The sequence below is a fragment of the Dasypus novemcinctus genome, chromosome 15, assembly GCF_030445035.2.
Source record: "Dasypus novemcinctus isolate mDasNov1 chromosome 15, mDasNov1.1.hap2, whole genome shotgun sequence".
Lineage (NCBI taxonomy): Eukaryota > Metazoa > Chordata > Mammalia > Cingulata > Dasypodidae > Dasypus > Dasypus novemcinctus.
In genome coordinates this window covers 17,726,116-17,740,123 of record NC_080687.1, presented here as the reverse complement: position 1 = coordinate 17,740,123, position 14,008 = coordinate 17,726,116, and the positions used below count along the sequence as shown (strand labels likewise).

Sequence of the window (14,008 nt, the reverse complement as noted above, 5' to 3'; positions counted from 1 at the left end):
CCCATGCAGTGAGCCAGTGCCCGTGCAAGTTGAGTTACACAGTTAGATGATGATGCAATAAAAGAGAGATGATGGGAAGCGGACTTGGCCCAATGGTTAGGGTGTCTGCCTACCACATGGGAGGTCCGCGGTTCAAACCCTGGGCCTCCTTGACCCATGTGGAGCTGGCCCATGCGCAGTGCTGATGTGCGCAAGGAGTGCCCTGCCACACAGGGGTGTCCCCACATAGGGAGCCCCATGCGCAAGGAGTGCGCCCCGTAAGGAGAGCCGCCCAGCGCAAAAGGAAGTTCAGCCTGCCCAGGAATGGCGCCGCACACACGGAGAGCTGACACAGCAAGATGACGCAACAAAAAGAAATGCAGATTCCTGGTGCCGCTGATAACAACAGAAGCGGACAAAGAAGAACACGCAGCAAATAGACAGAGAACAGACAACTGGGGGGGGAGGGGAGAGAAATTAAAAAAAAAAAAGAGACAATGGGGAGAGTCAAGGTGAAATGCAGTAGAAACCAGGAACTGAGGTGGCGTACTTGACAGGGAACCTCTCTCCAATTCAGAGGTCCCCAGGATCGAATCCCCGTGAATCCTAGAGGATACAGATGAGAAGAGAAGACAAAAATAGAAATATAGATACAGAAGATCACATAGTGAATGGACACAGACAGCAAAAACAGCAGAGTGGGGGAGAGTAGGGGGAGGAAAGGGGGGAAAGGGGCAGGGAGGAGGGGGAAAAGAAATAAATCTTAAAAAAAAAACAAAACTATCCATGAAACGACCAGGCCGTTGGAGAAGCTCTGTAGATAGGTCAGGAAAAGACAGGCCACTGAGGCACTTCGGCGTTCCCAGTCCCCCAGCCCTGAGATGGTTTCCTTCTCAGCACCTTTAACACATAAGAGTGAAACTTTGTGGGTGTTTATATAAACCTAATATTTGGAGAACTGGACCCACCCTAATATCGCTGTATATAAAAAAAGAAGAAATCAAAGGATCAGCCCCTGCTGTGGGGCCAGAGCCGTAAACTCTAAACTTTTAGGCTATCTCCCACCCCCCTAGCCCCCATACTATGTTCACCCTTATCGATCCACACGTGTGTAGCCACTCAGTCCTCACAGGAGCTGGCCATCCATTTGTAATCACGCAGGTTCCTCGCTCACCTAGACAACGCCAGTCCCAAACGCACTTCCCGTTGTACAGATGTTCCTAATTCCCAGGCCTGAGGGGCAGGATGAGGCGTGCAAGCCCACGGGTGCACACGCACACGGCTGTTCATTACAAGAGGCCCACACCTGCAGAGCCTGCTTCTGAGCAGGAAAGGATGCCCTTGGCTCCTCCGAAAGAGGCCTGCTTCTGTTCACAGAGGCTATGACTAACAGGAGGAGAACTGGGCCACAATTTGCATCCCTGCTCAGGAAATCAAATGACCAGCCCAGGATGGAGATGCTAAGTGTGAGGAGCAGTGTGACAAGGAAGACACTAGCTGGCCACTGATCTCCAAACAAGCACAAGCATGGCAGCGTTGGGCAAGGCTGCTTTTACTTGCAAGAGTGAGTCACATCCGCTCTGCAGTTACAAACTACCCTTTGCACATTCTGATATGCTTGTATTTTAAACCACTTTAAAACCAAGTGAATTAAACCACTTTAAAGAAAATTTTAATATCTCTTTTGGGATGAAGTCAGGGTTATAAACTAGGACTACAAGACACAGCAATATAGTGGCCAGGTGAGACCCTTTCCACTAAGGAGAAACTAGTTAGAAGTACATGTTAAGAGCCTGGCTCAGATGGGAAGCAGACTTGGCTCAATGGAGAGAGGGTCTGCCTACCACATGGGAGGTCCAAGGTTCAAACCCTGGACCTCCTGACCAGTGTGGTGAGCTGGCCCATGCACAGTGCTGATGCACGCAGGGAGTGCCATGCCATACAGGGGTGTCCCCCGCATAGGGGAACCCCACGCGCAAGGAGTGCACCCTGTAAGGAGAGCCACCCAGTGCGAAAGAAAGTCCAACCTGCCCAGGAGTGGTGCCGCACACATGGAGAGCTGATGCAGCAAGATGACTCAAGAAAAAGAGACACAGATTCCTGGGCTGCTGGCAAGAACAGAAGTGGACACAGAAGAACAGACAGCGAATGGACACAGGGAGCAGACAACTGGGGGGTGGGGGAAGGGGAGAGAAATAAATAAATCTTTTTTTAAAAAAAAAGAATAAATGAGGAAATTATGGGGCAATGCTTTAAAAAAACAAAACAAAACAACAACAAAAAAATGAAAGAGCCTGGCTCAGAGATAAATAGTCAGAAATAGACACATATATGCAGGCAGAGAAAAACATGAAGCAAGGAGGAGGAGAGACAAATAAAAAAAGTGAGATATATTGTATTTCATTGAAATCAAGACACTATCAGTTGAAAGATAAATTGTTACTTAGTGTTCCATGAAGAAGAAAAAGTGCTGCCAATTAAACTAAAACACACCATCCTCTGTAATCTACATCCTGATATCAGGGATGTTAAAATGTAAAAAAAAAAAAAATGGGTGGGGGAGCTTATCTTAGAACTGATGAAATGAAATATATGGAAACTTTGAGGCCAAGATGCCCCAGGGCATCAAACAGGCCAGTGCTTCTCCAACTTTAATGTGCATAGGAGCATGTTAGAAGGCAGATTCTGATTCAGCAGGGATGGGTTGGGCCTGAGATTCTGCATTCCTAACAAGCTCCCAGGCGGTCCCCCAACCAGGCTGTGCAGCTAGGATGCAAGAATTTCAGCTCAGTGCTAACTCCACTGGGTACAGCTGTTGTAAACAAAGAATGCTGGATTTAGGGAGTCAGAAAACATCATCATAATTCATAACATGTATAAAGCAATTATTTTGTGCCAGACATTATTCTAAGCCCTTCAGCTCTATAAGCCCTTTAATCCTCAAAATACCCCTGTAAGAAATAGGGAACGTTATCACCTCCTTTTATGAATGAGGACTCAGAAGTGCAGAGAGGCCAAGAACCTTGCTTAAGTTACAGACTCAGGTTTGAATCCCTTACCAGAACTTCTCTAGGGCAGTTTCTTTATTTGTGAAGGCAAAACAGCAATTTGCCTTTCAAAGTTTTAAGGATTAAATGATAGGAAAATATCTGAAAAGCCTGTGAAAAGTAAAGTACTGTGTAAACTTTCAATATAATAAATTGAACTTAATATGATGAACAGATTCTTCTCCGTGGTCCATGGCGGTAAGTCACCTAATCCACGTGGTATGCGTTCATACCTTCATAGTCAACAGAAACCCTTAAATGAGTTCACCATAAGAAGTTTCATCAGTTAATTTCACTACATGATATTTCAGAGACGCTTTAACTGAAACAGTTTCTCAGGACAGTTGGCACATGTGCCTGAAATAAAGTTCAAAGGCAAAGTTCTGGAATCCCAAAAGGTTCTATCTAGTTCGCTAGACCACACACTGTCTCACAAATTAAGAGACCAAAAATTCAATCTGAAGCTTGGGGCCCTAAGAAAAGAAATTCAGCTTAGCAGTGACATCCCACAGAGAATGGGTAAAACCGAGGTAAGGGGAGCAGGTGTAGCTCAGTGGTTGAACACCTGCTTCCCATGTATGGGTCCTGGGTTCAATTCCAATACCTCCTAAAAAAGAAAAGAAAAGGGAAAAGACATGAGATAAGCAATTTCCAAGCTCATCAGACCAATGAATTCCAACAGGCAGGGAATCCGCTAATGATTTTATGATTCATTCTTGCTCACCTCCACCTACCATAACTCCATGGTGAAAGAAATTATGGGGAATACAAATACAACCACTTCTAGTCAAGAGTCCCTCATCACTGCACAACTTCCCTTATTGTGCTAATGCCTCAAGACTGTCAGCTTAAATTATATTCCTGGCAAACAGGACTCTATCACCTAGTGACCTAGTTAGTCTCTGGGCAAGGGAAATGGGTGTGACTAAATCTCAGCAAGACTTGTCCATCTGGCATTACCAAGTCCACAAGGGCTTCTTCATCCAATTCTGAGTCAAACCAGAAGAAATAAAATGGAGTGAACATCTGTGAGACAATAAAACCCAGATCTTTCAGATATGTGGATACCCATTCTGTTTACAGATGGCCCCTGCCCTTGGGGGGCTTATAATGCCACGTGAGAGACAGACAAGTCAACAAGCAATGACAAGGCAGTGTGTCATGGCTGAAGATGGGGTGAGTATGAGGTACTTCTAATTCCCAGTGCTTTCTCTTCCTGACCTAGAAATATAATACCTGCAGCTAGGCTCTCGCTTTCACAAGCCCCCACAATGACATACCTGCACAGGGGCCTCACCATTACTCACCTTCCTATCTTTGTTAGAACTTGTCTTTGATGCTCACTTTCAATATTAAAATAGCCCCTCCAGAGTTAGTGAGTGAAACTGAACACAGGAAAACAATTGAGAAAAATCAATGAATCAACAAGTTTAAAAAAAAAAAAATCTATCTAGCAAGACTGACAAAGAAAAAAGCCAGCAAGATAAGGAATGAAATTGGGGATTTCACTCCACATCCTGTAGCCATTAAAAGGATAATAAGGGTATACTATGACCCACTATAAATTTGACAACTTAGAAGAGCTGGACCAATTTCTAGAAAACCACAAACCACCCAAACTCAACCAAGATGAAATAAACAGCCTCAACTGTCCCATAACTATCCAAGAAATTGAATTCATAATTAAAAAGCTCCCGAAAAAACTCTGCAGCCCCAGAATTCACTGAGGCTTACTGGAAAATCTTACTAAATATTTAAAGAAGAACTAGCAAAATTTTGACAATCCTTTCCAGAAAATAGAGGAGGGAAGGAAAACTTCTCAACTTGTTTTATGAGGCCAATATTACCGAGATACCAAAATCAGACAGACAGTATTTTAAAAAAAGAAAACTATAGACAATTATCCCTCATGAACTTAGATGCAAAATTCTCAACAAACTATAAACAAATCAAATCCAACAATGACTAAGTAGGATTTATTCCATATAAGCAAGGCCGGTTCAACATTTGAAAATCAATCAATACAACCCACACTAACTCAACAGAGTTAGCAACTAGCCAAGTGGCTTCCTTCTGCTCGTTCAAAAATCAGTATCAAGGCACAATCATGGCTGGGGAAGAACTGCAAGTCATGATTCTGTCCAGTCACACTGTCAGTCCAATCCTGCTCACACCCCGACTTGGGGCTTGCAACCCTGGAAATTTACACTTGGGTTAGTTTTGCACAAAGTGATTCATATACACAGACAACACAGCACAGCTCTCCTCACTGCATCTGCTGAGCCAGCGCTCTGCAAGTCCAGGACAGAGGCACCCAGGCCCATTCCTACAAAGTATCTCCAGTCCAGCCATCTTGCACCTTTCAAACCCTGAAAGCCTACCAGCCCTAACCAAATAATGCCCCAAGCTTGAGTCAAAGAGAAAGGGCTATGCCAAATTTGAACTTGCTTACTTGCTTTGTGAGCCCAGAAAGTAATGACACAAACATCCACTGAGTCTACGGTAGGGGCAACTCCACTGATCCTGACCACAGAAGAATACTGAAACCCACTTTTCTATCATTAAGGCTGAGTAGAAAGGCACTTCTGACCACACATGAAACACATCCCAGTCCTCACTTGGAAAGGAACCTTTCAACTTGAATTTGTAAAAAAATCTTTTGTTTTTACTCTAAAACTGCACCTGATTCAGCTCCTAAATGCTTTAAAAAAAAGAAAACTTGAAATACCCCAAAATCAAGTTCAACTGGACCTGAGGTTGTGAGTCACGTGTCATTCAGCCCCAGTGCTCAGTGTGGCTCTGTGCACGTACACAGATGTCAGCAGGGAAGGTGGGGATGTGGAGAGGTATTCTCACCTTTCCTGAACAGCTATACCTGAAGTGAATACAGACCATGGGCAGCACAGGTTTTACTTTGAGGAATTCTTTCCAAAAATCCAGGATCCTTACAGCAACCCCCACAATGGCGTCATGTCTTCTAGACAGAAATACTGACACACTGTGCAAGCCGTGCTCTTCCCTGGCAGGGACACGTGGCTGTGTCTGTGCTGTGGTGCAGTGGCACGCCACCACTCTCAGGCACAAGAGCAGGGATCCTGTGGCTAATTCAGTATGTGCGGGAGAGATTTCTCCTGGAGCAACCTTGAGAACTGGTCTGCTATCTAGTCCTAGAACCTCACAGGAAACAGGGCATCGAATCTGTCTGGATATCCAGAAGGCCTCGTTGGTGGTTTCTCTGTCACTGGAAAGTGACTCCTTCAGGAGAAGGTGTTTCCAGCCTGTTACTGTCCCTGGGGGCAGGGGCAAGTGACTTGTCCAGGGTCTGCGCGAGTTCCTGATGGCCTGGGACAGAGCGGCTTCTGGGTAATTGTCTGTGCAGTATCCATGTTCACAGCAGCTGTATTCACAATGGCCAGGAGGTGGAAGCAACCAAGTGTCCATCCACAGATGAATGGATACACAAAATGTGGTGTATGCATACAATGGAATATTATTCAGCCATAAAAAGGAACGAAGTGCTGATACATGAGACAACATGGATGGGGCTTGAGGACATCAGTGTGGAGTGAAATAAGAGTCAGACACAAAAAGGCAAATACCCTGTGATTCCATTTACATACACTACCTAGAATAGAGGGAATAGGTAAGTTTACTCCTAGAGATGGACAGTAGATGAGAGGTCACCAGGGGCTAGGAGGAGGAGGAAGAGGGAGTTATTGCTCATGGGACACAGAGTTTCTGCTTGGGGTAGAGAAAAGTTTTGATAATGGAAGGGGGTGATGATAGCACAACACTGTGACTATGACTGAGGCCCCTAAGGTGTACACTCAAAAATTATTAAAATGACAAATTTTATGTTATATGTTGCCACAGTAAAATTAAAAATAAAAAAGTAAGCACAATAATAGAGATTCCCACTGCCTCCTTCAAAATTCTCTCCCTACAAGCCTCACCCCCACAGGCAAAATACTTCGCTAAAGGGAAGCTTCCACAGCAGAGCTCAGGGCTGCTAAGTACCTCTATTTCCTTCCCAACTCTCACCCCAGAAGTGCCTGAAGTTTCTACATCTGCCTTGATCCTCACTGTCTATAGGCCATCTTTATTTTTTATCTTTATTTTTATTTTTTATTTATTTCTCTTCCCTCCCCTTCCCCCTCCCCCCAGTTGTCTGCTCTCTGTGTCCATTCGCTGTGTGTTCTGTGTCTGCCTGTACTCTTGTCGGTGGCACCAGGAACCTGTGTCTCCTTTTGTTGGGTCATCTTGCTGCATCAGCTCTCCGTGTGTGCGGCACCGCTCCAGGGCAGGCTGCACTTTTTTTCATGTGGGGCACATTCCTTGCGTGTGGGGCTTCCCTTCGTGGGGGACACCCCTGTGTGGCACGGCACTCCTTGGGCACATCAGCACTGTGTGTGGGCCAGCTCACCACATGGGTCAGGGCGCCCTGGGTTTGAACCCTGGACCTCCCATGTGGTAGGTGGATGCTCCATCCAAATCTGCTTTCCTTTTTAAAAATAAAGTATCTTCTAGACTTGCCTAAGGCAATTCTGTGGGTTCTATTCAAACTTTCTTAATGTCTACAGTGAATCTGTCTCACTTCTGTCAAACGTGAGCTGCATCTTGTTAGGTTTAGCACTCAGTTCCTTATGGAACCTCCAGGTATGTAAGTTGCCTTAACTACTGAGACTCGTTCACCCAGGTATGAAGACATGCAGGAGTCACTCTTTCTGAAGGAATGATTGCCTGATGTCCATCCCTGCAAATCAGGAATAAGAACATCCCTGCCGTCCCATGATCTGACTATGCTCAGTCTGCCATGAACCCATGAAAACAGGACAATCTAAAGAATTTTCAGAGCAGCCAAGCACAGTAACTCCTTCAACCCTTTCTTCCACTTCCAACCATAGTGGGACATGCTGGAATACTCCTGGTGGCTCTTCCCAGCTGCAATGTGTTCCAGTTTGTGTGGTCAAAACAGAAGTCTTGGGGCATCCCTCCCACCCAATTCCCTTATAGCAGAATCCTCTCAGAGGAAAGGGGAATTTTTCCCTTCAAGGGCGTACGTCAATCAGATTGGAGAAAGCAAAATTTAACTCAAAGCCTCTTCAGGGCACTAAAGTACTTTATTAAAAAAAGTAAAAATTACCTTAAATCCTCTATAATGTTTTACTGTGATACTGAAATTTTCTTTGGCTTTATACAATTGTTCCCCTATTCTAGACAAGTAGAAATACTTTAAATGAATTTCAAAGGGAGTACTCTCAGTTCAGTGTTTCTTACTAAAATACCCTAATATCTATAGATACTCAAAAAACATTCTACAATCATAAGAAATTAAAGCTGCAAACTTAACAAAGGAAATCCCCTTATGGTATCTTGGAGGTATAACAGCATTAAGCAGATTTAAATGGTGAAAACATTTAAATTGGATGGAGATGCACATGGCAATCAGGTCAAAGGATTAAACTAATAAGGAATTGACCAAATGCCAGAACCAGGAGGTAGGAGGGTCACGTATATCATGTACATCTGCCCGCCTCCCCAAAGACTGCTGGGAAGCTACAACACAATGCCCAAGGAAGCTGAGACATAGGCCGGCTTCCTGGTTCCTGTCTTAGGTAGAAGATTGGTATGCATCCACGCAAGTCAAGGCAGGGAGCTATGGACCGATTCCAGGTAAAGACAATGCCGACGTGAGCACCAGCCCCCCGCCTCCTGGCCTACACACGGAGAGAACCTCATTCACCGCACTCTATCCTGGTCCTGCAAGATGGGTGTTGGCATGCAGTGCTGCATGGCCCCTGCAGAACCTGGCTGGGTCGGAAAGCAGGTGAATGTAAGTCCAGCCTGGCAGATTCCCACACCAACCCACTTCCCACTCTGCTTTCTGGGAATACTCTGAGGTCTGTCTGCCAGGCACGGTGGTCTCTGGTAAAATGGAGACAGGAGCATACATAGCTAAGCAATTCTGTAAAATCCTTTCTTTAAAGGACCCAAATTGAGGGACATTCTCCAAAATAACTAGGGCTCTTCAGAAGTGTCAAGATCATGAAAGGCAAAGAAAGACTGAGAAACTGTCCCAGATTGGAGACATGATTACTAAACACAACGGGTATCCTTGGTTGGATCCTAGACCAGAAAAAGGACATTAGTGAGAGAACTGGTGGAAACAGAAGAAGGTCTGTAGATTAGTTCATTGTATTACATCAGTGCCAATGCTCTGGTTTTGATCACTTACTGTGTGCTTATGTGATATGTTATGCAGGAATTCTTTGTAGTATTTTCACAATGTTTTTGTAAGTCTGAAATTATTTCAAAATAAAAAGTTAAATAAAAAAATTAAAAACCATCTCTGAAAAAAATTTCTATTTCTATGTAACACAAGCATATTTCTAACAAGTTTAATTTTTACTCATGTTAATCGTTTCTTATTCAAGACTTTTGAAATAAGTTAGGTTCCTTCAGAGGATACAAGCTTACTTTACTCAAAATGTAATATTTTCTCCTGAAAAGTTGTAACACTGGGGGATGGGGGGGATGGGGGGGAGGGAATCTGAGACTGGGAGAAAATGTAGCATTTCACAAATATATAATTAGGTGCTAGTGATAGCAAAGGACAGGAAAAAGACAAGTCTATCATCGTGTCCCAGTATCAGATGACTTACTGTAAGAGAGGAATTTCTGAAACATAAAATGAATTTCTACAAGAAATTTTATTTTCACTGCCTTTTAACTGGACCTGAGAGGAAAAGCTTGCCATTGGTCTCCGGACTAGAACAAGACACGGTGGGTGCTATCAGCCTTTCTGACCTCCTGCAGGTCCCCAAGAAGCGCTTTCTCTTAGTAGAAGAAGGTTGCCAGAGGGAGGAGAGAAGGGCTGGTACCTCCACGAGCCTCCAGGCCTCACTGATGACCGCGTACTGCAGGCGGTTCAAGGCAAAGCCGTCCACCTCCTTCAGGACTCTGACCGGAGATTGCCCAATCGTCTTCATCAGGGCGTGGGTTCTGTCCACCGTCGAAGGGTCCGTTTCTGGATGTGGAACCAGCTCGACCAACGGCACATAATAGGGTGGATTGACCTCATGAAGGGAGAGAAAATGGGAGGGAGTCAAGAAGAGAAGCCTGGAGATTTGGGTTGTTTCACTGGCAGACCTTCCTCAATTACCTTGAATGGCCAGATGGGGAGAATTCATCTTTGGGCAGAAATGGCCTTTTTAGCTTTAGTATCTAATGACAAGAAACTTGGGACAGAAGTTAATTCACAGAGGACAGAGAAAAAGAGAGAACTTGAGCATAATTTTCACAGATTTTTAAAAAAATTATAACTTGTGAGGTTGAAATTTGGAGGTACAGATTACCAAGAAATGCTCTTTAGCCTTTTTCATAAACTTACTTTGGTCATCTCTTCTCTCCCTTCCCCTCCTCTCAACCCCTGATGCCACCTTCTTCCTCATCAAAGGATTTCTCTCCTACTGTTCAATCTCACTTCACAGGCTTCTACCCACCCCAGCCATCCTCCAGAGCCAGTTCCTTCTGCTGCTCCTCACCACAGCTTCCTGCCAACCCCCAGGTTGGAGCAGGGGGCCTCAAACGGGGCATTTCCTTAATTTCTCCATGTTGTGGCTCAAACGTCTACCTCCCCCCACCCAGCCTCCCCTTGTTGCTCTGAAGATAAGCACTGGTGTGGGAATCACGCAGCACTGGGGCACCCCGGCAGCCTCCATGTCCTCAGTCCACGGCAGGTGGGCACCCCACCCAGCAGATACCTACCTGTCCAAAGGCAGGCAGGGCCTAATGGAAAGGCAGGGCTAGCCAGGATGGGAACTTAGAACTCTGGTTTTCTGGGTATCCTCTGAGAAGTTCTGTTCTTGAAGATCTCCCCGGCAAGAGAATTCCCTAATGTCCAAAGAAAATGTTTAGACGTCCTCACCCCTGAGCTGATGTAAATTGACCACCAAGGAATGCTTTCAAATGTTTTTCCTCCATATCTGGGTGCTAGTCGGTAGAACCTCATATTTACCAAATAATTATGAGAAATGTCCATTTTAAAATGACTTCTATAGGCACCTGCTATACTTCTATAGGCACGTGCTACACGATGACCTCAGATTCAGGGAGCACCTGGCCACACTCTCCACTGACTCAGAAAGAGAGGCGATCAAGTCTATAAATTATAAATCAACACCTTAATTGAATCACCTGTCTCCCATCCATAATCATTGGAAAATTATAAAAATGTTTAGCCCCGACGAACTTTACCTCAACATTAAACAGAGATGCTGGCACTTTAGATGATGGGGTTCCTGGGATCCCACAGCTAGCCTCTTCCCCGCCCAGTTCTCAGATTCTCACTTGGAGAGCTCGTCAAGTCCCACCACAAGATGCTGACGACTCCCAAGCACATCTCTTTCTCTCTTCCCCTCTCTCAACTCACCTCTGACCCTAAGCCCATAGTTCTAATTGTGTACTAGACTTCTTCCCTTGACTATACCACAAGCATAAACTTGTCCGAAATTAAGCTCATCTTTTCCCGACCCTGAAACCTGCCCCTTTGCCTAAATTCCAACCTTGATGAGAAAGGTCGCATGCCCAGACATCCGAGTGAGTAGGGTGAGTTGCATCCGGGACCCCTTCCTCTCCCTCACCTTCCCCACATCCCATCAGGGCAGAAGTCCTGTCAGTTCTACCCACTCGCCCTAAAAATCCATTCTCTCTGCCCCACACTTAGCTCAGGCCTCACTTCCGACCTGGATGGCAGCCCCCGCTGCCCTGACTTCCCTTCCCACCTCTAATTCTTTCCCCAGGGCCCTGCCGGGGGACTACTTGGCCAAACAGGAGCCTGGACTCCGCCTCCAGCTCAACGTCTGGCCCTGATTCCCCACTAGCCGCTGGGAGAGGCAGACAGCTCACCAGGATGAGAGGGCCTGTGCGCGTCCTCGCAGCCCTGCGCCTGGGTACAAGAGGAAGAGCAGCCGGGGAAGGCGCTTGGCTGTCCAGGCTCCAGGGACTCATCCTGGCCACAGGCCCTTGGACAGGGAAGCCCATCCCCAACTCAGGTTCAGAGAAGGATCTCGGCAGTACTGAGACAGGCCCCTTCTATTGGTGGAGCAGTTGAGAGGAGGGGAGGGGAGAGAAGGGATAACCAAAGGAAGGGAGTTTATGAAAAAGGTTAAGGAGAAGCTATGGTTCCTGGAAGGCTGTTCTCTTTCTGACAGGACACACCAGGCCACAGGTCGACACAGGGGCGGCAGGACTGGGGCCTTCTACTGTAAAGCTCACTAGGAAGATGGAGAAACACACCCTGAAGGAACGGAAGGCGCAGACGAGAAACACAGGCAGTTATTCAAAGGCTACACAAGAGCCCCCTGGCCTCGGCCGCAGAGCGGCCCGGCCTCGCCGCAGGCACAGAGAGGGATTGTGGCGGCTGAGGAGGCCCTTTGAGGGCTCAGGTGGAGCCGGGCGGCACAGTGGGGCATTCTTTCATTCATCCTGGGAAAGGCCGGCCCAGAGCCCGAAATGGAGCCTGCGAGGCATGTGATTCTGCGATAGCACAGACACCCAGCACAGAGCCGCGTTTATTTTCTCTGCAGCCGATTAAATGGAGTTAAACCCACAGAGGAAAGGCAGCCCGTCCCTTTCCCCGCAGACAACCACAGCAATCTGCAGTTCATTCCCGGGAGCCCCTTCCCCTGGGACACTCCTTTCAGGAGCCTGTGGAAACTCTTCTTACTACGAAGGAGGCGTCTCGCTCTCTCGGTCCTATTTGGGTGAGTGTATTGAACGGTCGGCCTTTTCTTTAGCTTTTAATCCTCTCAGGATTTCCTTTAGCCCTGAGTAACCATCCACCCACTCCATTAGTCCTGCAGTGTGTCCTCCACAAAGAGAGCCATAGCTATTGCCTCCAGACCATTGGGAGGTTATAATGTCGTGCAGACGTACATAGGGACACGCAGACACGTACCCGGCTCTACAAACATCAAATGCAGAAATCATGTATCAATGTGGAACACCAACACATGGGCAGACGGCTTCCCAGTCAGACGGCAGAGCAAGTCAGGCAAGATGCAAGTCCAGGCAAGCAGGGCTCGAAGGCAAAACCCCTGGGTGGCTTTCTGTAAACACCTAAGTTAATTCCAGATGGCCTTATACCCTCGAGTGGCTGACTAGTAATACAGGTTGTAGTCATACATTTTGGGAAACACTTCCCCTCAAGATTATAATTGGTGAGTGAGACCTACCTCCTTCCCAGGCCGACCTCACCCATAGAAGAATCTCCCCAAGTCAGGAGCAGCACTACGAGGCGACCTGATGGGCCAAGGGTCCCACCACTAGGTCCATCAGAACACTGACCACCCAGTTACCCCAAACTGAAATAAGGAAAAAATGAAAAAAGAAATGGGGGAAGAAGGCTTTGTAAAGTGTGACCCAAACCACCAGTAGAAAACCCTACTGTTTTAATTACTTGGTAACATAGATTCTAAGTAACAAGAGATTGCAATGCAAATTCAACTTTAAAGACCATCATCAACCGGCAACCAGCAACTGCCAAATTGGCATCCCCAAGCTCCTCTAGGGAGAAATTCTGGAGTCACCACTGGCCAGGACACAGAATAGACAAAGAAAGTCAACACAAAAGAAATTTGAGAGGAAGAATGTTGAGGACATAGAAAAGAATTGTCTTAAGGGTCTTATTTTAGGGCCTTTATTGCACCGGTGTCACCTCCTGGTTTTATCCTCCAAGGACATTCTAAACCCCCATGTAAATGGCCTCAGCTCTTAGGCGACACCTCCATCCTGCTGGCGTCCTTAGCTCGTCCACCATGAAGCACTGCGGAATGACCTGGGAGCCTTCCCCAAAATGGCCTGGGAGCCTTCCCCAAAATGACCTGGGAGCCCTCCCCAAAATGACCTGGGAGCCTTCCCCGGAAAGGAGCCTAGGAGAACACTCATGTCACAACACTCCGGGTGCTCTTGAGTGGAGGTGT

The 14,008-nt window shown here is 46.4% G+C and overlaps 1 protein-coding gene across 1 annotated transcript in view; it reads right to left on the bottom strand.

The window, feature by feature from the left end:
* Window positions 1-14,008, bottom strand: part of CRYL1 (crystallin lambda 1) — a 152,433-nt gene that overhangs the window by 27,287 nt on the left and 111,138 nt on the right. The window contains exon 5 of the mRNA XM_004467530.3: window positions 9,908-10,102. Within this exon, the coding sequence (XP_004467587.1) occupies window positions 9,908-10,102 (195 nt within the window). The remainder of the gene's footprint in view (window positions 1-9,907; window positions 10,103-14,008) is intronic.